Source organism: Balaenoptera borealis, assembly GCF_965194805.1.
Source record: "Balaenoptera borealis genome assembly, chromosome: 5".
Classification (NCBI taxonomy): domain Eukaryota; kingdom Metazoa; phylum Chordata; class Mammalia; order Artiodactyla; family Balaenopteridae; genus Balaenoptera; species Balaenoptera borealis.
The window spans coordinates 120,227,325-120,254,459 of NC_138862.1; the positions used below are offsets into that span (position 1 = coordinate 120,227,325).

At 35.3% G+C, this 27,135-nt stretch overlaps 1 protein-coding gene across 2 annotated transcripts in view; it reads left to right on the plus strand.

Annotated features, from left to right (window-relative positions):
• The window catches only part of PLOD2 (procollagen-lysine,2-oxoglutarate 5-dioxygenase 2), a 107,204-nt gene that overhangs the window by 45,619 nt on the left and 34,450 nt on the right, over positions 1 to 27,135 (plus strand). For both annotated transcript variants that reach the window (XM_082394352.1, XM_082394351.1), the window contains exons 4-7: positions 8,830 to 8,993; positions 12,116 to 12,228; positions 13,769 to 13,832; positions 15,056 to 15,153. In XM_082394352.1, coding sequence (XP_082250478.1) covers positions 8,830 to 8,993; positions 12,116 to 12,228; positions 13,769 to 13,832; positions 15,056 to 15,153 — 439 coding nt within the window. The remainder of the gene's footprint in view (positions 1 to 8,829; positions 8,994 to 12,115; positions 12,229 to 13,768; positions 13,833 to 15,055; positions 15,154 to 27,135) is intronic.

The following is a 27,135-nucleotide window of genomic DNA, read 5'->3' on the forward strand; positions in this document are numbered from 1 at the left end:
TTTAATGACTTTAATGGACAAAGCGTGATGAGTTCTTTTGAAATAGGCTCATAAAGATTTTGGGGACAAATATTGTAACATGATAGCTGAAGATTCCCTATGGATTAAAATTATAATGATTTTATAATTCACCTTGGTCAAGGTAGCTGAACATTTTGAATTTATAATAAGGCACTTTGCATTACTTTTAGAATTACCTAGTAAAACATGTATTTCTTTTAGTCTAGTCACATTGAAGACATATGGTCAGACCTAATTATTATTACATAGTGGGCAGTTTTTTATGTTTTTTTTTTAAGGATAATATGTAGGCCAATATGTAACGAAAGGTGTTTTAAGTTATTGTGAGTAAATTCGATACATACTGAATATTCCCACAAACTTGTTCTGTGCTGGGTACAGTAAAACATAAACCAGCAGAGTCCAGACCTTGAAGTAAGTATGTTGTAGAATACTTTTGAGTATCAGATAAATAATAAAAACTTTGGTCATTTGTTTTATTCATTTTCTTTTAGGCTAAAGAAAATTCTTTAGAATAAAAGTAGTTAGAAATACAGTTGGTGTAATTATTTGAGTTTGAATTTGGATGGAGCAGAAATTTATATTTTTTTGGTAGCACTGAATGTAACACCATTAAACAGAATACAGATGTGCTTTGTTTTGAAAGACTCCCAATATATGAAATGATTGAAAGACGTATTCGGTGGTGGTTCTTGGCCTCACCAAAAGGAGTATTTCCTCTCTGAAAATACCTACCCAAGGATTTTGATATATAGCAACTCCCCAGTTCATTAAAGTATTTGTTTAAAGATGACTAGCTGTATGACTTTGAGGTAAGATAAGAGAATTGACTTTGCAACTTATAGGCTCTTGCTAACTAATGATAGCAGTAAGGTAGACTGAATTAAAAAAAAAACTAGAATGGTAGTCAATGTCACAATATAAAAATAAAGTTGATATTGAATTAAAATGAATATAAAGTAAAGCTGATATTATAGTAGTTTTCTAGGTGGCTCTGTTCTGGGAGATTGATCCAGCAAACACTGGTTGAAAATTGAGGGATAGTCTTAGTTACAGAAATCTTTGCTGTTAGTGTATATGCCTCATCTCACTTTGATTGTATATTGCTAGCTTTTTGTTCATGTTGAATTGTAATTGTTTTTATGCTTCAGACAATGAAGCTTAGAGCTGTACCTGATTTACATATTGTCAGGGTAAATAACAAGGAATCAATAAATACTGGGTAACAGTATATTGCATTAAAAGACGGAGAAACATCTTGCAAGAGGCAGAAATATGGTGGATGTTTTGAAACTATTTTTAAAGATTTTTGTCTTCATTCATTTGGAGAAATAAAGTGACTTAAAGGTAGGAAAGCATCCATATTTTCTAAATCTCAAAGATAGAAATTACGTTAAAAATTGATTTTTGATTAGAAACAATGAAAATGGTGCTGCTGCTGCTTTTGATCTTTCCCATGTCAACCAGTGTTTGTTTCTTTTAACTTCTAATTAAGTATTAGAAGTGACATCAGTGAGCATATTTTTCACTTTGCATTCAGAATACATGTCTTGAGCAGAAGCTTTGACCCAGGTATTGAACTTAACACTATAGAAAAAGAGATCGACACAGATCCCACCCTCAAGGAATTCTCGTATTATACTAATTCTGCAAACAAAACTGAACCAACCTAATTTAGAAGAAGAATGTGTGTCTTCAAAAAAAACTTGAATGTTGGCATAATCTCTTTAGAATCATTTACCTTTAGAAAATTGTGAAAGATTATGTTTTATTTGATCATTTTGCTAATTGTTTGTGAAAGTATTTTTATGATTTTGTTGTTATTAAGAAGTATAATTTATATGTATTAATTCTACAGGGGACCAGATCCTATCTTATTTTATTCTATGAAATAAACATTTTATACCTCTCATAATTTAGGTTACATTCCCAATATGCCTACATTTTGTATTGTCTTACATAGTTTATACAGAAGGCAGAGTGAAAATTTTCTAAAAGCAAAGCTTTTTAAGAATGATGGCTAAAATTTTAACTAACTATGTGGCAGATTTATTTGATGGGCTTCTTTTTGGCAGTGAGGACAGTTTAAGTGTGCAGACACAAATAACCTAGTCATTAGTGATGGACAACATTTCATTAGTATGAAGGAAAGCCAAAACACCTCAGTTTTCAGTTTCTATACTGCTTTTTAATTTTTTAATTAAGTGTGCAGACACAAATAACCTAGTCATTAGTGATGGACAACATTTCATTAGTATGAAGGAAAGCCAAAACACCTCAGTTTTCAGTTTCTATACTGCTTTTTAATTTTTTCCCTTTTTTTTGAAGGAAAGGTTGAAATCTTTAGCTGACACTTAGACATATGCAGTGCCTTCAGGCTCCTCCATGATAGTGTGAAGTATGATTAGGAATTATGTAGGAAATGAGTGACATTTTTTCAAATTGTTCAAATATTCTTATCAGTGTTTACTGAGTATATTAGTGGGTATGTTGAAATAAGGAAGAAGCAGATTGTATACAAAAGAAACATTGGTTGTTTATATATATCTAGATAAATGGTACTAACTTGTCTACTTTCTGTGTGTGTATGTATATATTTATATAATTTTCCCCCCAAACCAGATTATCTACTCCTTGAATCTTGGTTTTTTTTGAGTAAACATATATTAAACATCTGTTATTGTGTAAAATATGGTGCTAGCTGCTGTGGCTGGATCAGGGAGGTGACTGGGACAGAAATTTTGCCCTCTGGATACATTTTTCTATCCATAGGTTTGTATACGTTATATCTGGCATGCTGTAGCTACATCCTAATAAGTGCTGGGGATTAAAAAAAAGCTTCTTGATTTCTTCATTGATTCAATGAACGTTTATTGTGCACCAAATAGCTACCAAATTTGAAAGTTCTAGTGTTGCAGAGATAAGTTTAACTATCATTTAAAATTAGAGGGAGAGTCTCATCTCACCATTTATTTTACGATAAAGAGACGGATCCAGAAACACCAAGTGATAATGACAGGTAGCTAGCAGCTCGAGCAGTCTGAGGTCTTTGCCACGTTCTCTCCTTGGCTGCCCTCTCCGCTAGTGTTACTCCAGCACAAGGCTACTCTCAGGAAACTGTCTGGAGAGAATGACCCTCCACCTAGCCAGTGTCCTCATTTGACTCCTACCTCTGCCCAGCCTCAGTAAAAATTCTATATTCAGGAAATGAAATTATATACCATTTGGAGGAAAACTCCCCCAAATAATAGTTTTTAAAATAGAACCCACTTTATCCGAACTAATTAACTCCTTCCCCTTCCTTCAAAATTTCTACAATAAATTTAATCATTTCCATTGTGATTTCATTGTAATCTATTCTGCAAGTTCAGTTGGGTGGACATTTTCAACTGCTTTTTCCTTTGGGGTGGGGTGGGGAGAGTGGTTCCATAATATTGGTTTGTGGCATTAATTAGCTATGAAAATATAGATATGTGTTTAAGGTGAAGACATGAAGGACCTAGAGTCTGTCATACAGAGGGAAGTAAGTCAGAAAGAGAAGAACAAATACCGTATGCTAACACATATATATGGAATCTAAAAAAAAAAAAAAAAAGGCTCTGAAGAACCTAGGGGCAGGACAGGAGTAAAGATGCAGCTGTAGAGAATGGACTTGAGGACACGGGGAGGGGAAGGGTAAGCTGGGACGAAGTGAGAGAGTGGCATGGACATAGATACACTACCAAATCTAAAATAGATAGCTAGTGGGAAGCAGCTGCATAGCACAGGGAGATCAGCTCAGTGCTTTGTGACCACCTAGAGGGGTGGGATAGGGAGGGTGGGAGGGAGACACAAGAAGGAGGAGATATGGGGATATATGTATATGTATAACCGATTCACTTTGTTATAAAGCAGAAACTAACACACCATTGAAAAGCAATTATACTCCAATAAAGATGTATAAAAAAAATAAAGACAGAATTATCAGGTGTGTTGCTACTTGCTTGCTTCAGTTTCATTAGCTTTTAAGCTTTTAAACACTAGCTGCTAATAGTTTGGGTGATTATAACTTTTGGCTTAAGTTTATATCAGTGGGGAGGAACAAATAAATAAGATTAGGGAACACTTCTGTTGCTTTCTTCTCTGGCTCCCCAGTAGGGGGAACATACAGACGAATAAAGTCATGGATCTGAAGGAAGACCATGCAGTCTAGTATAAGCAGGCAATCCCAGCATGAAGAGTAGAAGATAAAACATTCTGTGAAAAAGGAGAGGAAAAGAGCGGTGGAGGTTAAGAGGAAGGAAACGATCTTTTACATTTATGCTGCTCAAGTAGAGGTTTGTAGAGGAGGTGACCTTTGAAATGGGCCTTGAGGGTGAGTGGTTTGGACATGATTGGCAAAAGACGTGCTAAGCAGATGAAACGTCATGATTAAAGATATGGAGGACAGATCAAATAATTCAGTGTGACTTCAGAACAGGTTATTTAATGGAACGTTATTAGTGTGAGGCTGATTCATTTAGATTTTATTTTACAGGCCAGGGTTTGGTAAACTATGGACTGGCCCATGCTCTTTTCTGTAAATAGTTTTATTGGAGCACAGCTATGCTCAATTATTTGCATATTGCCTATGGCTGCTTTGTACCACAATGGCAGAGTTGAGTCATTCTGCAGAGACCATATTGCCCTCAAAGCCTAAGGTCTTTTCTGTGAAAGGCTAGATAGTAAATATTTGCTGAGTCCTGCTTTAGACCACAGTGGAGAACCACCGATTCAGTCAGGGGACTGGCACAGAATAGTTTTCAGGAGAGTTTCTCAGACAGTCCTTGTTGGAAGTGGGGAGGAAGGTGGGTGATGTGGAGGCTTGTTTGTAGGGTGTTTGAATTAGTGACTTCTAGTGGGAGTGGAGAGGCTTTAAATTCTAAGTAGATTAAGTAGATGGAATCAATGGGATCTGGAAAAAGATTTGATGAGAGAAGCCTTGGAAGGGGAGGAGGCAAGGCTGAATGAAAGATTTTCAGCTTGGGTGCCTCTCTGGTTGCTGGTGCCACAGAAACAGGGAACACAGAAGGACAAACACTTGTAAAAGTTTCAGTGACCTGTTAGAGAAAGAACACTGACGTGTCTGCTAGAGGACTCAATATGACCACATGAGGTTTCCACCTTATGGTTTTTGCAGGACCCAGGAATATTTACCACAGTTAGCTGTGGAAAGTTTTATTTTATTCTTCATTTTTAAATGGACTGATTTACTATGAGAATTATTTTTATGACTGTTGTGCATTTTTTAGAAAGTTTGAGCTTTTAGGTTGTTGTGGCTAAAATAATTCTAAGTAGAAAACCTTTCTCGCTCTTTGAAAAGTTAAATCGGTTCAAAGAACTTTCCTGAAGGACTTAAACACAGAAACAACAATGCTACTAGAAGAAAAGGGGAACATTTCAGCAACCTTCAATTTTTATTCAAAGTCAAATCCTCATTTGAATTACATGAAGATAATTTTTGCCTTTTACGTTTTGCTTTACAGGAATTGCTTTTTGTTTATAAAGGTAATGCCTGCTTATAAAACACTAAATTATAAGAGCACAAGTTGCTAACACTCCTCCTCCTCAAGCTACTGACGTCTGCTAATAGTTTGAGCTATACTGTGGCGATACTATGTCCTTCGCTGGGATTACAAAGACAAAACAATCACTTTGCCAACTGTGCATTTATAGCTTTGAATATATGATGCTACCTACAAAATATCTGAATCAGTTTGGTCCAAGTCTCCAATCATATGATTCTCTGACATAATGAACTCTCTTCATCCATCTCTCCAGACAATGTGTTGGTGTTCCTCTGCCACTTGCCAGGTAGTATCTGCCTCAGAGGGTTTGCTGTACTTGCCTCACCGCTCGTGGCTCACTTACACGTAAAACCGGTCTTATTTCCTAATCTTCAATATTAAAAAAAAATTATATCGGTGACTAGTAGTCTTGAGGAAAATACCCCTGTTAGAAGAGATAGGATTATCCTAGGAGACAAAAATCTAAAGTGATCATACGATGAAATCAGTTGTACTTATAAGAAAAAAAGGAAGTTGATGTATTTATGTAAATATCATTTTGTGAAGTCAGATTAATTCAGTTTTGTAAATAAACAGGGAGGGAAGAGTTGGCTGGAGGTTTTAGTCAGAACAAATTTATTCTGATTTAAAATTTATCTTAAAATGTATGTGTATTTGGCTAAAAATAAAGTTGTTTAAAACTACAGACTGGTGTAAACTTAAAAGTGAGTTTTGGGCTTCCCTGGTGGCGCAGTGGTTGAGAGTCTGCCTGCCGGTGCAGGGGACACGGGTTCGAGCCCTGGTCTGGGAAGATCCCACATGCCGCGGAGCAACTAGGCCCGTGAGCCACAACTACTGAGCCTGCGCATCTGGAGCCTGTGCTCTGCAACAAGAGAGGCCGCGACAGTGAGAGGCCCGCGCACCGCGATGAAGAGTGGCCCCCACTTGCCGCAACTAGAGAAAGCCCTCGCACAGAAACGAAGACCCAACACAGCCAAAAATAAATATAATTAATTAATTAAAAAAAAAAAAAGTGAGTTTTTCTCCTACCTCTTGTTTCCTCAGTCCCTTTCCTATAGTAGCAATAATGTTAATTCTGTTAACTTTTTTGAGAGATTATAATGTGTCAAGTATTGTTCTTAATTTTTTATTTTTAACAATAACTTGATGAGATAGGTACTACTTTCCCCCTCATTTTATACTTAAAGAAACTGAAACATAAAGAGTTTAAATTACTAACTTGTCTGTGGTTACTCAGATAACAAGTGACAGAGCTGGAGTTAGAAACCCAACTGGCAGACTTCAAATTGTACGCACTGAGTCACTTTATGATTATGTTATTAATAGTATTAAAAATTTCCTGCCCATTGATCCTAGAGGAAAGAAAAAACTATATGCCAAAAAGTGTATCTATGTACACATATATCAATACGTGTTTTAATTTTGAAGTTATTTTTTTGTAACTGAAATAAAAAGCAATGATAAAATTTAAATTCTCTAGAACAATTTAAAATGAAAAAAATAGTCTATCTCTCTGACTCCAACTTTACGTTTACTAGTTTTTAAAAAATTGGCTAGGCATAATTACTAAATTTAGTTGCTACATTTAGTAGCAACATTTTAATCTTTTTTTTTAAAAAAAAGATTGAGAAATGGACTCTCTGGTGAGGGCGTGTATACTTGTGAAGTCTGGTTCTTTAAGGGAAAGAAAGAGAGACAGGAAACAGAGGGTAGGTACAAGACCTGGAGACTGCAGGAACACACCAGTTCCACTCACACTCCGTTGGACAGACTTGGTCATGTGGCCACATGGCTTCAGAGTAATCTTTAGCCATTTGCCCAGTTAACATGCGGGATTCCATTATTAAAATAAAGGCATAGGAATGCCTTTGGGGGCATATGGGGGTCACTTAGCATCTCTGCCATAAGTGTAAACTTAACGCTATTCTTGCTAAACTAATTTTTTAAAGTTTCATTGGATTTTTACTTTTATAGAGATGAGAAATAGTCTTTTATTTTGATAAAAATAATTCATATATAGAAAGTTATTAAATGTTGCCTGATGCATTACTACTGTCCTAGCATATTAACAAACTCCTTGAGAGCAAGTCTAGCAAAGGCATGTGGAACAGCCTCCTTACTCCCCAATTCAGATATCACAGCAGTGCATTTGGACTACTGGCTATTAGGAAGACCTGATGCTGAATTAAAGAGCATTAGTGGGACTTCCCTGGTGGCTCAGTGGATAAGACTCCGCACTCCCAATGCAGGGGGCCCGGGTTCGATCCCTCTTCAGGGAACTAGATCCCACATGCATGCCACAACTAAGGAGCCTGCATGCTGCAACTAAGGAGCTGGTGAGCTGCAACTACGGAACCCGCCTGCCTCAACTAAGACCCGGCGCAACAAACTAAATAGTAAAAATTTAAAAAAAAATTAAAAAATAAAATTAAAAAAAAAATAAAGAGCATTAGTTTACTCTTCTTGTTTGCCACCTGGGATGTCAAGTCATTAAATTATTATCTTTGGAAACCTTTGGTTTTGAGGTACTCCAATGTTAAAAAAAGATGCAAAAGAATTTGTAGTTGTAGCAAGAATTATAAGAATTATCCTAAGAATTATAATAATTTCATATTATAAGTCATTGTGATTCTGTGGATGAACTATGAGGAATAAAGTCTCCAGAAAAATCAGTGAAACTATAAATTTCATTTTTTACATTTTTTTTTCAAGTGTATTGAGCTTTAAAAAGATGCACTTGTCTATATACTTTTATTTTTGGATTTCAGGCTAAATAGTGATTCAAATATAAATTTATATTGATGACATTTAGTAGGTAAACACATTTTGTCAAAGATAAAGAAATCTTCAGAAATTATAATGGATGGGTACAAATTAGATAGAAACATTAGGCAGTTACAATGGCAGCTTCTGTCAATGATTGTGTTTATATTATGTTATACAGCAAGTTACTGATTTTTAACATTTCAACACTTTTAGAATTTTGATTTTGGAGAGTAAGTGATTACTGAAAAAAATTAATGCTAAAAAAGCTGTCTTTTATTTGGATTTCATTTGCCAATGTAATGTAAGCACTAATAATTTAATACAATCCATATAATTTAAGTTGAGGGAAGCTTGTTTGGTTTACTCTGTAAATAGTTGGTATTTAATCCTGTGTTGGATTCTAAATTCTGACTTTTGTTAGAGACTGTTTCTTGGTTTTATATGTCTAAATTCTGACAACTGTATTTTAAAACTTCTTTTTTCCCTCATCAAACAGCTTTAATGTTATATTTGCTGGTGGTCCAGAAGAAGTTCTAAAAAAGTTCCAAAAGTCAAACCACAAAGTGGTCTTTGCAGCAGATGGAATTCTGTGGCCGGATAAAAGACTAGCAGACAAGTATCCCATTGTGCACATTGGGAAACGCTACCTGAATTCGGGAGGTGGGTAAGGTGCTGGAAGAAAAGCGTAAAGCAAGTCATAGTAAATTATAAATATTGATGAAACAACCTTTTTTAAAATATGTCACTGTAGACATGAGGTTTGAAATAACCATTATCTTCTTTTCCTATGGGAAAATTATATCAGTTTAAAATCCACAGTGCATTTTATAGTTGACAAAGCATTTTTTCATCTATTATATCATATGGTGCTCCTAACAGCACTAGGCAGTGTAAATGTTATTATTTCTGCATTATAAGTGAGAAAACCCATGTTTCCCCGATTTAAGTGACTTTTCTTAGAGACATTTAGTTATTAAAGGAAAAACAACAGGGATCCAGGTCTTCTGACTATAATTTCATTAAGAATTTCCTGGCTCTAGGATAATGAGTTTAGTAAATTCCCTTACTTAGGAAAAAGTGCAAGCTACACTCATGTAGCTTTAAAAAATAGGCGTTACTTAATTTTATCTATATTTTAAATATATTGGAGTAAATTATTTATCTTGAAATCCCTAGTCAAAAAAAGATTCAACATTGAGTGTCTAGGTGTATTTTAAGTACTGCATCAGCTATGCCATCATAGATTAAAGGAACAAATGATCACATTTCCCTCTTCCCTTCAAAATATAAAATAAAATTTGACTTTGGACCTTATTATAACTCCAAAATGTTTTCCTTAGATTGTGAATAATATAAACATACGGCCAGAAGACATGGCTGTAGGATGGGGGACATGTCAAAGAAACAAGTTGGGTGGAAATTGCAAGCCACACTGGGAAAACAGATTTTGGGGTAATTTATATGTAATAACTGATTGTATTCAGGTCAGTTCAAATAAGTGCTGCTTGAGATAGCAGCATGTCTGGATTCTAGACTTCGATCAGTTACTTTTGTCAATGAAACTTTCAGCGAGTAATTCCCTTTCTCTGAGATGCCACAATTACTGCTGTACTCACCTGCATTTTACTTGAGCAACCCATTTCCATATGGTACCTTGGAACTTTGTCAACCCATATAAATATTACATTTTTGAAACCTCAAATCCCTGTGTGTACTGCCTAGTTTCAGCTCACTTTTTCTCTTCATCTCCATATGTTTTTAAAAAGTTCATGGTTTTGGGGATCTCCTGACCATTTTATTTTTCTCCTAATTTATCTACCACCTTTGGATTTTACTTCAATATTCAAGACAGGACCCAGGGTTTCTCATATTGGTCACTTTGTCCTCAGTATTTTAGCAGTCCTTCCTCTTAGATTTACAGTAGAGATGGCTGCCCGCTCTTGACTTCTCTGTCTGAGCAATTGAATTGGGAATGAGTGCAGCTTCCATCTCCAACTGTCAGACCCTCAGTGACACATGGCTAACCTTTAACTTATCCTAAGCCCTAGGTAGTTTAAGAGCCGCTTAGCTATGGAACTCTGAGATAAGTTTTACTTTGTATTTATTAGTTTTTCTAAACACGTAGAGTGAAATATATCATATGTAAATGTATCTAGATAACGATATATCTACTCCAGAATCTGAATTTCACACAGATGCACAATACTGTGGAAACAGCAAAACACTAGCGAGTGCCTTTGTGAGCAAGTTTAATTAAGGAGAAGGTGTTTATAAGTGGGAAAGTGATCGTACAAGGACATCAAAACGTCATCCTTATGCCTTCTGTAGTCAAAATAATTAAAGAAATGCTAGAAAATCTAAGTATGTTCAGTAAAAGTTTGTGTAAGTTTATGAATGATATATTGAGAGTTATTTAAGAGACATGGGTTTTGTTTGTGGGTACCTTATTTAGTTAAAAACAAAATCTTTATCATGGAGAGTAAACATGTTTCCTTATGAGGAAAATTGTACAATATTAGAAACTTAATTCTTTTGAAATAATATGACAGTTTAATAGAAAAATGTAAATCATAAAATATATATCACATACTATGAAAATAGATGTAATTCCTTTTCACTTTTTTAGGACACTTGGGATTTATGAAAAGGATAAGGAAACATAATTTTTGAAAAACAGTAGTATAAACCATCGGAAAATATCATGTGTTGCTTCTTGAATATGTTTTTTATCACAGAAGATTGGTTATAAGAATTAAAAAATACATCTTTTTCAGTGTTTTGGGATTTTTTTATTTGGCAAAAATGACACAAAAAGTGAGCCACCAGTGATTGATTTAGTCATGTTTTCATTTTGTCTTGTTTCCTCTAGTTAACAATAATATTCCTGGACCTATTTCTTTTAATTATTTTATTCCTATGAGGACATTTTAATTTTCAGGGTAACAAACTAGGTTTCCTTTCAATTCACAGGAGTAAAATTGGTCCTTTTTAAAAAGTACTGCATATCAATGAAGCATAGCAGTTTGGCTGCATTTCTGAAATTCAGGGGAAGACTCAAACACAGGAAAAATGATCCTGTTTTCTGTGTCTTTTACAGACAGCTGTTGTTGGCATATTTAATGCTTATGTTCTAAGGCCAAGGTGAACAATCCAATTTTAGACTTCCTTTCTCTAGACCATGACACACAAAACCCAGCCAGAAAATGGTTTAGCAAACACACTACTGACAAGCTCAGTGAAGGAAAAATTCCCCAAATGTCCTAGATATAAAATTTCTTTGGGATGTTTGCAGTCAGTGACAGATCCAACATTCCTTTGATTGCGTACTAACATTAAAACCACTGTAGTAGAGTTTTTTTTTTTTCTTTTTTTTTCAGAAACAGTGAATCCTTTATAAAGGATCTAGGAACAGCATTTTAGAAAGTCAGAAAGAAAATTCTTCTGTCTAATTCTAATTTTTTCCTAGTAACTCTTTTTTCCCTTACAAGTCTTCTAAAACATTAGTTCTCCCTCTTGTGTCAATTAATTTGGGGAATACGTTTATTCAAAGAGAGTCTTTGATTTTGCAATTGGTAGTAAAAACTTCCTCTCTTGCAGTTTATATATGGAAACAAAGGATACCCAATAACTCATATTTCTGTCATGATGAGCTGTGAAATTCAAAATTAAGGATTAGGACTAATAGCTTTACAAGTCTGTGCGACTGGTCTATAAAATTAACATAGACACGAGTTTTGGTCTTTGAATTCTGAATCCTCTATTCTTTCTCTTTTGTATTGCAGGATTTATTGGTTATGCTCCATATATCAACCGTATAGTTCAACAGTGGAATCTCCAGGATAATGATGATGATCAGTTATTTTATACTAAAATTTACATTGATCCATTGAAGAGGGTAGGTAATAGCTCTCACTTTCAGTGTAACTTCCTTGTTGAAATGGCTACTGGTGCTCCAGCCATTGCATCCATATTCTGGGCAGTTAACGGGCAGAATAATAAATAAAGGGCTATTTCAGTTGTGTCAGCGCTCTCTAAGTAGCTTATCTAGAAGTCTTACAAAATACTTTCTCATACTTTTCTTTGACCAGAACATATTTATTTGGCTACAAATAATATGCAAAGGAGTTTTGTTCTTTATTTCAAGTTCATGTGTCCTACTAAAAATCTGAATTCTCTTATTAACGGGAGGAATGTTGCGGACAATAGCAGCCTGCCATAAACCCTAAGGACAATATTCCTGAGACTGGTTTAAATGAAACTTTGGAGAAAAGTAAAAACAAAGTTCTCTAATTTGATAATATTTTTAGTATATTCACCTAGTGTAAGTTAATGTTTCATAAGTTTACTATGTATAACCAGTACAGTTCTAAAATTTACTGAATTGTGTATTTCTAGGTGCTGTCATTAGGAAACATAAGTGTTTTTTTATGTATATTTTACAGTGAGTTTGCAACTGTAGCTGTTGCTTTTTCTTAGATAAATACTCCAGTTATCTGTATATTTTTATTAGACACTTCTTAAGAAACTGTATTCTTTAAATGTTTGTTTTTCTTCTCTCCATTTTTTTACTGTCTCTACGTGCCTGGCACGGCTAGCCTGAGGACTTGGTCTCTCATCCGAGAGCAGAAACCTACTCTTGGCATGAGTGCTAGCCCATGCAGCTTGATGCTTGTCTTTCTGAGTGTAATTCAACAGTGAAAGTGCTCTGAGTCTTATTTAATTGTTTTTGCTTTAGGATGCTTCCTCTGAAATATCACTGCTGGGTCTGTAATATTTTTTGTTGTGTAAATCCTATTTAAGTTTTTCTCTAAGCATAAGATTTTATCTGGTTAGCATGTGTCTTAGTCTGCTTGGTTTACCATAACAAAATTATCATAGACTGCGTAGCTAAAATAACAGAACTTTATTTTCTCACCGTTCTGGAGGCTAGAAGTCTGAGATCAGGGAGCCTGAATGGTTGGTTTCTGGTGAGAGCTCTCTTCCTGGCTTATAGATGGCGGCCACCTTCTTGCTGTGTCCCCACATGGTAGAGAGAGAGACAGAGACAGAGGGAGGGTTAGGGCTTGAACATATGAATTTTGAGGGAACACAAAAATTCAATCCATAACAGCATGCAAAGACAATTTTAGGAGTATTATTATGACAGAGCAATGTAGCTGAAAAACTACATTGAGAATAAGATTTGTAAAGCAGATTAATCTTTATGATTAGGTTGATTAATTATAAACCTATTGTAGCAGTCAGGGAGGTTATGCTGCATAATAATAATCCCCAACCTCAACAGCTTCACATAACGGGTCTTTCTGAAGAAGGTTGCTATAATAATTTATGTATAGGATCTTTAAATTCCCTAAAAAAACAAACTATATTAACATGATAGTGTTGTTTGCTGTTTTTATTGTCATTTTTAATATTTTTTCTATTCTCATTTTTAGGAAGCTCTTAACATCACACTGGATCACAAATGCAAAATTTTCCAGACCTTAAATGGAGCTGTAGGTATGCTTCCTAAATACTGGGTTGCTCATGTGTGCAAATGAACACCTGTGTTTTCAACTGTCTGTCTTTTGTTATATTCATTTGGGGCTATGACTAAGATTGATGTGTAGGTATTGCAGCTTTTAAAAAATATTGTACTCAAGCTGAGCTTGATATAAATACATTCAGTTAAAATCATTTCCTAAGAATAGTACAAAGAGATAAGCTTCTGCCCTTAGGTAACTTAGACTTTAGTATCTCACCATCTGGGGACTGTAGATGTAGTTTTGAATTAATTACACTTTGTTATTACACGGTTTTCAGTATCAGCTCTTTACATTGTGAGTTACTCAGGAGTATTAGAGTATTTGAACCTAGGTTAAAGGTAACTGGTAATGAGACATGTACACTGTGGAGTGAGTGTGTGTGCGTGTGTGCATGCCTATATGTGTTTTCCTGATAGACATGTATCTTGATAAAAATACATTAACACATTAAATTTAATTAATTGATACATTAAAAATAAACATACATTAATGCATTAATACTTCACAAATTAAAAATACATTGCAGTTCAATACAGTTCTTCAAGGCAGTTCATAAGTAAAAAGATTCTTAGAATGGAAGGCATTTAGTTTGGAGTGCTCTGGAAATGTGAGGAAAGGAACTTGAAAACAAAAAAAAAATGTTTCTGCTCCCATCTGACTTGTATATTCCTGGAATTTACATTAGGCCTGATTTTCAAGAACTGGAAATAATATCAGTGATGGCAAGTTGTAGAAACCTAGCTTATGCCTGGCAGTATTCTATTTGCCATACATATATTGTTATTATCTTTATAATAGCCTAGAAAAGCAGGCAAGAATCCCATTTTATAGATGGATAAGTTGAGACAATAATTTAATTCATCTGGGATTATGTCACTCTCAAAAGGCAGAGGCAGTATTGCAAAGATGCTTTCCTTCCACCAAGACCCCTTGGTGTCTTAGCACCTCAGTTTGCCAGCACCAGGTTGGAGAAAGTCAGGTGCTCAGAATCCGTATCTGTGTCAGTGTTGTCCTTCATTTTGGATATCTGCTGACTTGGAGCAGGCAAAGTTTCCAAAAGTATAGCACATGGAATAGCATGCATGAGAAATTTTATAACAAAAACAAGATGTATAGATAGATATATATACATGTATATGTACATATGAATACATGCACACACATTTTAAATTACTGAAATCTGTCTTTTTAACCCAGATGAAGTTGTTCTGAAATTTGAAAATGGCAAAGCCAGAGCTAAGAATGTGTTTTATGAAACATTACCAGTGGCGATTAATGGAAATGGACCCACCAAGGTGAGTCACGGTGACCTTTCTCTGTTTCCTTATTTCTTGGAGATAGATTATGGAGCAATATATAGAATGACTTCTCCTCCTCCTCCCGCTCCTCCCTGTCTTCCCCCTCCCCCCCTTCCCCTCCTTCCCCTCCTTCTTCCCCTCCCCCTGTTTCCTTCTCTCCCACCTCTTCCTCCCCCTCCTCCTCCTTCTTTAATATCTTTAAGAGGCTTGGTAAACAACAAGATCCTACTGTATAGTACAGGAACCTATATTCAATATCCTGTGATAAACCATAATGGAAAAGAATATTAAAAAAAGAATGTCTATATGTGTATAACTGAGTCACTTTGCTGTACAGCAGAGATTGGTACAACATTGTAAATCAACTACACGTCAATAAAAAAAATTTCTTAATATCTTTAAGAGGTTTTATTTTGGTGCCGACAATTTACTAGTTTCATCTTTTACACACTGTATTATCTGGTTTCATTTAGATTAATCAAACCGATGATTTTTCCTCAGCAGATGGATAACTTTCCATTCTATTTGTAACACATTTCAGTTTAGTGTTTCACGTAATAGCTTACTTGAGAGTGAGCCACATTTCCCTCATACAGAGTATCCTCTCTGAATAAGAAATGTTGAGGTTTATAAGGGATCATTCGTTTCACCTGAGTCACCGTTGTCAAAGTTAATAGCTCTATTAACGTTGGGGTGTAACCGTAGGCCCAGAGTGCTTCCTCTTGCACTTATTCTATAACAAGGTTGATGGATTATAGTTGATAAAGATATAATTTGTCTAATGAAATTTTATGTGCTTTTGGAACATGTATAATTGATCTTGCTGACAATGTTACTGACTGCAAAATTTGTAATAAGATTGTATCGCCGGAATCCAATTAAAATAGAACATGAATTGTTATATATATATATAAGTATACGTACACGTATATACGCACACATATATACACACAAACATACACATATATGTTTAGTAATACAGTGCTTAAAACAATGTTCTGAGATACTAAGACGATGCCTGGCTTACTCATAAGTACCTAGAAAAGAGATTACCAGATAAATTTGCATTGTGGGACGAGAGGATGGGGAGATGGGGTCTGCTGTTTCAGTGGAGTGAGTAGCCTGAATTCCAATAAAAGCTATCTGCGTGGGAAGACATTCAAGGAAAAGCCCACACTGGCAGCTTTTCCACCGTGAAAATGGAGGAAGTAGATTCCCCTTCTCTAGTTAATCTTTTCCACCTTGCTTTTCATCCCATTCCAGCCCTCCTACAGAGCCTTCCCAGTGGGCTCCTTTTTCTGTCTGGTAGCAATTTTCCCAGCTCTAAGTCTCTCCTTCTCATCAGCATTTTAAAGACCCTCAAGCCTTTCTTATCCTAGAAACCCAGCCAACACAAACTGCAACATCCTTTTCAATCTACCTTGCCTCCCAGCCTGCCTGTCTTTGTCCCTCCCCTTCACAGCCACACTCTTTAAAGTAGAGACAACTCACTGCTACCACTATTCCTCTTCCCATCACCCCCAGGAATGGCTCCTGTCAAGGTCTGTTGTGACATCCTTGTTGAGTAGTAGACACTCATCAGCCCTCATTTCTCTTTCATCCAAAGATAACATTTGACCATGTTTATCCCGTTTGGTCCAATTTGAAATACTTCCCTTTGCTTCCATGATGCTCTGCTGGTTTGTCTGATAATTTTCTGGCCTTTTCAGTTTCTCTCTCTCTCTTTCTTTTTTTAATATACATTTTAAAAATTTAACACTGTGTGTGTGTAGGGGGTTTCAGGGGTCGGGTGATCCTCTTCCTGCGTTGTTTTAGTTAAGTGTTCTGCAGGTGTCTGTCTGAGACATCTTTCCTTTCCCCAGCTACACGCATTCTTAGGTAATCTGCTTCATTCCCAAGTCAGCAGCGCTGATTATTTTCAAATCCTTGCTGTAGCGTCTGTCTTTCCTGAGCTCTGGGTGTGAATACCCAGTTGTTGGATTTATCTGTGTGTCATACAAGACCTGGAGGTCAGGACCTTCAGCTCTGCCTCCTCTTCCACCCACCTGATTAACCAGAACCTGGGTTTTGTTTTGACTGTATTTACCTCCCACTCCCAATCCAAGAGACATCCTTTCTAGCTCCCATGCATGGTGGTTTGTCTAATTTGCTTAGAGTCAAGAGCAACCTCCTTAGTTCAGGCCACCTGCAGCCTCCCACCAGTAGCAATCACCCACTAGCAGTCTGGAACTAGACTATTCTGCTGAAGAAGAAACCCAGTTACATTACTCACCTGTGTTATGCCCTCTATAGACTTAGGTATGAAGTTCCACATTCTCAACTTGGTTTTTTTTTTTTAATTTTGCTTCTGGTTTAGGGGTCCCAAGTCTACCATCCTACCTACTCCCCCACCCCTGGCACTGTAATATCTATACAGAATATCTCATTCTCAATAATTCTCTCCCTCAGCTCCTGCCATACTGAGTTAATCTGAACTTTGCAAATGTTTCATGTTTCCTCTGTCTGCAAGTTTTCTGTACATGCATTTCACTCATTCTGGAGTCCTCTGACCTAATTCCCACTTGCTGTACCCATCTACTAAGTGCTGTTCATCTTTTAGGTGTCAGCTTTGCTTTACTCCTTAAGTCTCCTGAATGCCTTTATAATATCTGGAACTTTGTCCATCACAGAACATAATACCACACGCTGGACAGGGATGGACCTGAACTTTTTTTTTTTTTTTTGTCGTCTCTTACTGGGTCTTTAGCCTAGGAATTACAGAAATCATATCTATCCTGTTCACTTTTTGTTTTGCCAGGGTCCAGCACATGTGTAGCATATATTAGCCTTTCAATAAATTGTGATTGAATGTCCGAGTCTATAAATAATCTAATGACCTAGCACTATTCTTGGGAATGGTGAGGTAGATTTTTTTCTGGCAGGGCAAAATAGTCATAAAATTTCTGTGGGGGGCTTCCCTGGTGGCGCAGTGGTTGAGAATCTGCCTGCCAGTGCAGAGGACACGGGTTCGAGCCCTGGTCTGGGAAGATCCCACATGCCGCGGAGCAACTAGGCCCGTGAGCCACAGTTGCTGAGCCTGCGCGTCTGGAGCCTGTGCTCCGCAACAAGAGAGGCCGCGATAGTGAGAGGCCCGCGCACCGCGATGAAGAGTGGCCCCCGCTCGCCGCAACTAGAGAAAGCCCTCGCACAGAAATGAAAACCCAACACAGCCATAAAAATAAATAAATAAATAAATAAATAAATAAGCAAATCATTTAAAAAAAAAAATTTCTGTGGGTTCCTGTAACTGTCCCATGGCAGATAAATGGACTTTTACAACTGGACATCTATAACTAAATAGTGTGCTATTTCTCCTTGGTAATGTAATATTTTAATCAAATTTAAATGTCTTTAAAGAGGGCGCTTGGTCCCAGAATTTAGTTATTGTCAGTGAGGCCTGATATTCAGTGATTCCAGTGTTTTCACTGATTTTTTCCAAATTTCCAGGATAATGCTGATAGGAGTTTTACAAAGCGATTGAAAGACTTCTCTTAAGAAAAGAAGCTCTAGTCCTCAGTCATTTAGAAAGACCTGTGTGTACTAAGAAATTTTAAGTCTTCCAAGAAACATTTTCAGTTTGGGTTATCACTGTTTCCGGCATTTCAAGCAGTATGATGATCCTATTATATTTTCTGTGACATGATCTTATGATTCTATTTGGCAATAAAAATTAAGTAATTTTTTATTGTAAAAATTATGTTTGGTATAATATAAAATTTGAGAAAGGATTATATAAATAAGCATTCAACTAATGCTAATACTTTAGGAATATGTTAAAGTTAAATAATATCACATTTTCCTCTATGTTCAGGATAATGAGGAAAGAAAGCAGATTACTCTTTTTAGATATACCCTTTTTATTTAACCATCATAAAAGATGAAAGGATTTTTATATGATATTTTATAATTTAACTTATTATTTTATGTACTAAGAGATGATTATAATGTCAGTAAGCCATAACCTTAATCCAAATGTTAATATTTAAGCCATTTTTTTCATTTAAAAGTGTACATAGTCTGAAAAAACTATACATAATCTGTAAATGATAAATTGTTTATAATGTGTTTATAGACCAAAGTATGTAAAGGTGAGTTTATTTCTTAGTTACTTTCTCTAAATCTCATGCTATTAGGAAGAACAACTTTTAAATTATAAACAGTTTTAAAAATCACTTATAATCCCACTACCCTCTCATGTTGTTTTCATTCATAGTTGCTTTCAGCATTTATATCCTTGCAGTATATAGATATGAGCATTCATATTTTTCATTTGTTTTCATAATGGTGTATAAACAATTTTGTGCTTTTTAATTATTTTATTTGAAATATGTTTTTAATTTATTCTACACAATTATTATCATGCTTGTCTAGATGCGATCTAATATAAATCAGTGTTTAGATAGAAACCGTGACTTCTGGTTTGAAGTTTTACTTTTTATTCTTGAAACTTATTTACTGTTAGTAACACATCATAAGATGCTTATTTGAATACCTAACTTTTTCTTTTAAATATCAGTCATTATGAGATTGGCAGTATTTTTATACAAACAAGTTAAATGTAAGAAGAGCACATCACCTAATTTGCACATGAAAACAAGTCATTTCTGAAACAAATTTGATTTACAATCTAAATAGAGATCTTAATTTTGTGCATATAAACCTCAATGCTTGGGTCACTATGACCTTGAATAATTGGATGATTTGAAAAAAAAAAAAGAAAAAAGGAAAAAAAGAAAAGATTCAGTTGGAAAAGTTTCTCTGCCAATGACATGACATCACCCTTGGAAACATTTTGATATTGTGAAAGAAGGATCAGGAAAGCACTACCACCTAGTAGCCGGGGACTGCCCGGAACAGCCTAACTACATAAACAGTTTTCTGTACTTTCCAGAGCTGCCAGCATAAATGTCTGAGATTTTTAATGAAGAAAACAGACATAAATGGAGGGTGGGGGTGATGGTAACCTCTGCGTGTGTGATGAGAGATCTAAAAGAGGGAGGCTTCCAGTCTTAATGATCTATGAAAATCAGATTTAGGTGAAGAGTAGAAAGTAGAAAAGTTATAGTTTTAATTCTGAGAAAGCTATATGTAATGCCTTCTATGCTCTAACCTTTTAAAAAAGATATTGATCATTTTCATATTCACATAGGGATCCTAATAGACTGATCAGTAAATCATGACATAAATATTTAATTTCTTATGAGATTTCTGAGATGAGGAAAGTGCCAGTGTTTATATATAGATGGGAATTTTAGATATGTCCAAATCTGTGGGGGGATTTTTTTTCTTTCTTTTAAAAAAATTCTTTCCCAGGATATATAAAACACCAGCCTTTAAAAAATTGCACACTAGCCTTTTAAAAAATTCCTGTTAGAAATAATGCTTAATAAAAAGAATCCATTTTCGCATGAATCTTTTTATTTTCTTCAAAACCATAATATTATATAGAACATGAATGATTAAATTAATGTTTGCACTGTAGTTTGACAACAGTCAAATTTTTGTTTTTGTTATAGAGGCAAATTCAGTTGGCCACATTGACTCTTGAAATGTCATTAATGAATGTCATAACTACATATTTCCTGCCTTGTATTGAATAATTTGTTTCCTGAATTATCACGTAGTTCAAAAGGGATGTGAATGAGTTATCTTTTCCACGTCTTATGATTGTGCTGTACAGAATAATGTAACTGTCTACAGTATCTGTAAAACACAAAGGTTTTCTCATTGTAATTAATACGGTACTTGTTTCAATAGCATTTGCTTCAGTTTTAGTACAATAGAAATATTTGGATGGAATACCAGATATTTGAGAGGAATTGGATAAAATGGTACTGGACTAATTTCCTCATCTATTCTATACCATAACATCTCTTTTAGGGTCTTAGGAAGCTAGAAAAAGTCAGTTGGGGCTTCCCTGGTGGCGCAGTGGTTGAGAATCTGCCTGCCAATGCAGGGGACACGGGTTCGAGCCCTGGTCTGGGAAGATCCCACATGCCGCGGAGCAACTAGGCCCATGAGCCACAACTACTGAGCCTGCGCGTCTGGAGTCTGTGCTCCGCAACAAGAGAGACCACAATAGTGAGAGGCCTGCGCACCGCGATGAAGAGTGGCCCCCGCTTGCCCCAACTAGAGAAAGCGCTTGCACAGAAACAAAGACCCAACACAGCCAAAAATAAATAAATTAAAAAAAAAAAAAAAAAAAAAGTCAGTTGGCACTTCTGTACATTTTTGACCATCATATTTAATGTATAAATATTTTTTTCTTTTGAGTTCATTTCACATTTGCAGTAAAAAATTAATGATTATATAAACATAGTGAGGATTTTAGGTGCTTCCTTTTAACAGTAATATAAAATTACAGCCAAAGCTAGTTTGCTTCAGCTTCACTGTGTTGAGGTGAGATAATTATAGTTTATGACAAGAAATAATAAAAAAATTAAAAACTATAACTGTTCCTACCACTACAGGTATTAAAATTGCAGTAGAATGTGTAGTAATTTTTTAAAGACGATTGGCAGAATTTTCCCTAAAATATTTACACTCTAGGTATATTCAAGATTTTTTTTTTGAGGGCTCAGAGCATCTCTCAGTGTGTTTACCTCTCTCTGTCATCCATCTTCCCTCATCTTCTCCTAAACCCAAAACATACACAAGGACTCAGATTTTACATATAAAATGAATGCCAACAGATGCTTAAGGAGAAGGGGAGATAAGGCACAAAGGAGATGCTGTGAGAGATCTGAAAAGAGTAGGTAGGGAAGCAATATTGTACTTTATTTTTTTTTCCTTCCAGTCTTACAATTGATATACAGCACTGTATAAGTTTAAGGTGTATAGCATAATGATTTACATATATCATGAAATGATCACCACAATAAATTTAGTAAACGTCCATCATCTCATATAGATACGAAATAAAAGAAAAAACAATTTTTCCTTGTGACGAGAACTCTTAGAATTTATTCTCTTAACAACTTTCATGTATAACCTACAGCAGTGTTAATTATATTTATCATGTACATTACATCCCTAGTACTTATTTATCTTATAGCTGAAGTTTGTACCTTTTGGTCACCTTCATCCAGTTTCTTCTCCCCCGCCTCCTGCCTCTAGGAACTGCAAATCTGATCTCTTTTTCTGTGAGATTGTTTGTTCACTTGTTTGTTTTTGAAATATTGCCTAAAACACCATGTTAGTTCCTGGTGCACAACATAGTGATTCGATATTTCTATACATTACAAAATGATCACCACAATAAATCTAATTATCATTTGTCACCATAAAAGATATTACATTATTATGGACTATATTCTCCACACTGTTCATTTCATACCCATGGCTCATTTATTTTATAACTGCAAGTTTGTACCTCTTAATCTCCCTCATCTAATTCTCTCACCTCACCACTCCCATCCCCTCTGGCAACCACCTGTTTGTTCTCTATCTATGACTGTTATTTGTTATGTTTGATCATTTGTTTTGTTTTTTAGATTACACATGTAAGTGAAATTATATGGCATTTTTCTTTCACTGTCTGACTTATTTCACTTTGAATAAAACCCTCTAGGTTCATCCATGTTGTTGCAAATGGCAAGATTTCATTCTTGTTTATGGTTGAGTAATATTCCATTTTATATATGTATCACCATTTCTGTATATATATATATTTTTTTATTATGTTAACAGCTAACTTTTTTTTTTTTAACTTTGGGTTTATTTATTTATTTATTTATTTATTTACGGCTGTGTTGGGTCTTCGTTTCTGTGCGAGGGCTTTCTCTAGTTGCGGCAAGTAGGGGCCACTCTTCATCGTGGTGCGTGGACCTCTCACTATCGTGGCCTCTCTTGTTGTGGAGCACAGGCTCCAGACGCGCAGGCTCAGTAATTGTGGCTCACGGGCCTAGTTGCTCCACGGCATGTGGGATCTTCCCAGACCAGGGCTTGAACCCGTGTCCCCTGCATTGGCAGGCAGATTCTCAACCACCGCGCCACCAGGGAAGCCCCCACCATTTCTGTATATTAATATATTCATATATTGGTGGACATTTAGGTTGCTTCCATATCCTGGCTATTGTAAATAATGCTGTGAACATAGGGGTGCATGTATCTTTATGAGTTAGTGTTTTTGTTTACTTGGAAAAAATACCCAGAAGTGGAATTGCTGGATTATATGGTAGTTCTGTTTTTAGTTTTTTTGAGGGACCTCCATACTATTTTCCATAGTGGATGCACCAATTTACATTCCCATCAACATTGCATGAGGGTTCCTCTTTTTCCACATCCTCGCCAACACTTGTTATTTGTTGTTTTTTTTTGATAATAGCCGTTTTAACAGATGTGAGATGATATCTCATGTGTGGTTTTGATTTGCATTTCCCTGAGTGATTAATTATGTTGAGCATCTTTTCATGTGTTGGTTGGCCATTTGTATGTCTTCTTTGGTGAAATATCTAGTCAGGTCCTCCGCCCATATTTCATTGGGTTGTTTGTTTTTCTGATGTTGAGTTTTATGAGTTCTTTGTATGTTTTGGATATTAACCCCTTATTGGACATATCATTTGCAAATATCTTCTCCCATTCAGTGGGTGGCCTTTTTGTTTTGTTGATAGTAGTTTCCTTCACTGTGCAAAAGCTTTTTAGTTGGATTTAGTCCCATTTTTTAATTTTGCTTTTGTTTCCCTTGCCTGAGGAGACATATCCAAAAAATATTGCTAAGATCAGTGTTAAAGAGTGTACTACCTATGTTTTCTTCTAGAAGTTTTATGGTTTCAAGTCTTACATTTAGGTCTTTAATCTTTTGTGAGTTTATTGTTGTATATGGTATGAGAAAGCAGTTTGATTCTTTTGCATGTAGCTATCCAGTTTTCCCAATACCATTTATTAAAGAGGCTGTCTTTTCTCATTGTATATTCTTGCCTTCTTTGTCATAGATTATTAACCATATAGGCATAGTTTTATTTCTGGGCTCTCTGTTTTGTTCCATTCATCTATGTATCTGTTTTTGTGCCAATACTATACTGTTTTGATTACTGTACCTTTGTAGTATAGTTTGAAATCAGGGAGCATGATACTTCCAGTTTTGTTCTTCTTTTTTCAAGATTGCTTTGGCTATTTGGCATCTTCTGTGGTTCCATATAAATTTTAGGATTATTTATTCTAGTTCTGTGAAAAATGTCATGGGTATTTTGATAGGAATTGCATTGAATGGAGATTGCTTTGGGTAGTATGGACATTTTCACAATATTAATTCTTCCAATATGTGAGCATAGTTTATCTTTTCCTTTATTTGTGTCTTCTTCAGTTTCTTTCACCAATGTCTTATAATTTCCAGAGTACAAATCTTTTACCTCCTTGGTTAAATCTATTCCTAGGTATTTTATTCTTCTCGATGCAATTGTAAATGAAATTGTTTTTTAAATTTCTCTTTCTGATAGATCATTATTACTTTATAGGAATGCAACAGATTTCTGTATATTGTTTATATCTTGCAACTTTTCTGAATTCATTTAGTAGATCTAATAGTTTTTTTGTGGAGTATTTAGGGTTTTCTATCTATAGTATCATGCCATCTGCTAACAGGGGCACTTTTACTTCTTCCTTTCCAACTTGGATGACTTTTATTTCTTTATTTTGCCTGATTTCTCTGGCAATGACTTCCAAACTGTGTTGAATAAAAGTGGGGAGAGTGGGCATCCTTGTCTTCTTCCTGATCTTAGAGGAAATGCTTTCAGCTTTTCACCATTGAGTATGACAGTAGCTGTGGGTTTGTCATATGTGGCCTTTATGTTGAGGTATGTTTCCTCTATAACACTTTGTTGAGAGTTTTTGTTGTAAATGGATGTTGAATTTTGTCAGAAGTTTTTTCTGCATCTATTGAGATGATTATATGATTTTTATCCTTCTTTTTGTTAATGAGGTGTATCACATTTAGTGATTTGCATATCTTGAACCATTCTTGCATCCCTAGAGTAAATCTTACTTGATCATGATGTATGATCCTTTTAATGTATTATTGAATTTGGTTTGCTGATATTTTGTTGAAGATTTTTGCATCTATGTTCATCAGTAATAATCACCTATAATTTTCTTTTTGGTAGTGTCTTTGTTTGGTTTTGGTATTAGGGTAATGCTGGCCACATAGAATGACTTTAAAAGCATTCCTTCCTCTTCAGTTTTTTGAAATAGTTTGAGAAGAATAGGTATTAAGTCTTCTCTAAATGTTTGACAGAATTCACCTGTGAAGATGTCTGGTCATGGACTTTTATGTGTTGGGATTTTTTAGATGTTTGATTCAATTTCTAGTAATGAGTCTGTTTATATTTTTTATAACTTTCTGATCATTCTTGGAAGATTGTATAGGCCTACTTCATTTTATTGCACTTTGTTTTATTGCACTTCACAGATACTACGTTTTTTATAAATTGAAGGTTTGTAGCAACCGTGTGTTGAGTAGTCTATCAGCACCATTTTTCCAACAGCATTTGCTCACTTCGTGTGTCTGTGTTACATTCTGGTAATTCTCATAATATTTCTAACTTTTTCATTATTGTTGTATTTGTTATGGTGATCTGTGACCAGTTAGCGGTTATGGCGATAAGTGATCTTTGATATTACTATGTAATTGTTTTGGGGTGTCATGAACCTCACCCATATAAAATGGCAAACTTTAATCGAATATTGAAATGATGACAAATCATTTAGAATATTACATAAATGTAGTTTTAAAGCAGAGACATGGTTTGAGAGGTTTACTCCAAATTTGAAAAGAGTTCTGCTGTGGGTGAAGTGCTATTAAACAACACTGCATGCTACAGAGAAATAATTTGTGAAAGGAAGAGTCAGTTGATGTGGCAGACTTCATTGTTGTCTTATTTAAAGACATTGCCACAGTCACCCCACCCTCCAGCAGCCACCACTCTGATCAGTCAGCAGCATCAGCGTTGAGGCAAGACCCGCAACCAGCAAAAAGATTATGACTTACTGAAGGCTCAGATGATGGTTTGCAATTTTTAGCAATAAAGTATTTTTTCAGTAAGGTATGTACATTGTTTTTTTTTAGACACAATGCTATTGCACGCTTAATAGACTACACTATTGTGTAAACAAACCTGATACATGCACTGGGAAGCCAAAAAATTTCTGTGACTTGCTTTATTTCAATATACGTTTTATCGTGGTAGTTTGGAACTAAACCCATAATATCTCTGAGGTATGCCTGTATGTTTCTAGGAATTTATCCATTTCTTCTAGGTTGGCCAGTTTGTTGGCATATAATTGTTTGTAGTAATTTCTTATGGTCCTTTGTATTTCTGTGGTGTCCTTTTTAACTTCTCCTCCTTCATTTCTGGTTTTATTGATTTGGGCTCTCTTTTTTTTCCTGAGTGAATCTGGCTAAAGGTTTGTTGATTTTGTTTATTATTTCAAAGAACCAGCTCTTAGTTTCAGTGATGTTTTTCTTTTTTTTAGTATCTATTTCATTTATTTCCACTTTCATTATTATTATTTCCTTCCTTCTACTAACTTTGGGTTTTGTTTGTTCTTTTTCTAGTTCCTGTAAGTGTAAGGTTAGATTGTTTATTGTTTTCTGGTTTCCTGAGATAGGCCAGCCTGTATCACTGTATATTTTCCTCTTAGAACTACTTTTGCTGCATCCCACAGATTTTGGATCCTTGTTTTTCCATTCTCACTTGGAGATATTTTTTTATTTCCTCATTGATATTTTCAGTCACCTATTGGTTGGTTACTAGTATATTGTTTAGCCTTCACATGTTTGTATTTTTTGCAGTTTTTTTTTTCTTGTAGCTGGTTTCTAATCTCATGCCCTTGTGGTTGGAAAATATGCTTGATATGATTTCAGTCTTAAATTTATTGAGACTTGTTCTGTGGCCTAGCACATCATCTGTCCTGGGAAGTGTTTCATGTGCACTTGAAAAGAAA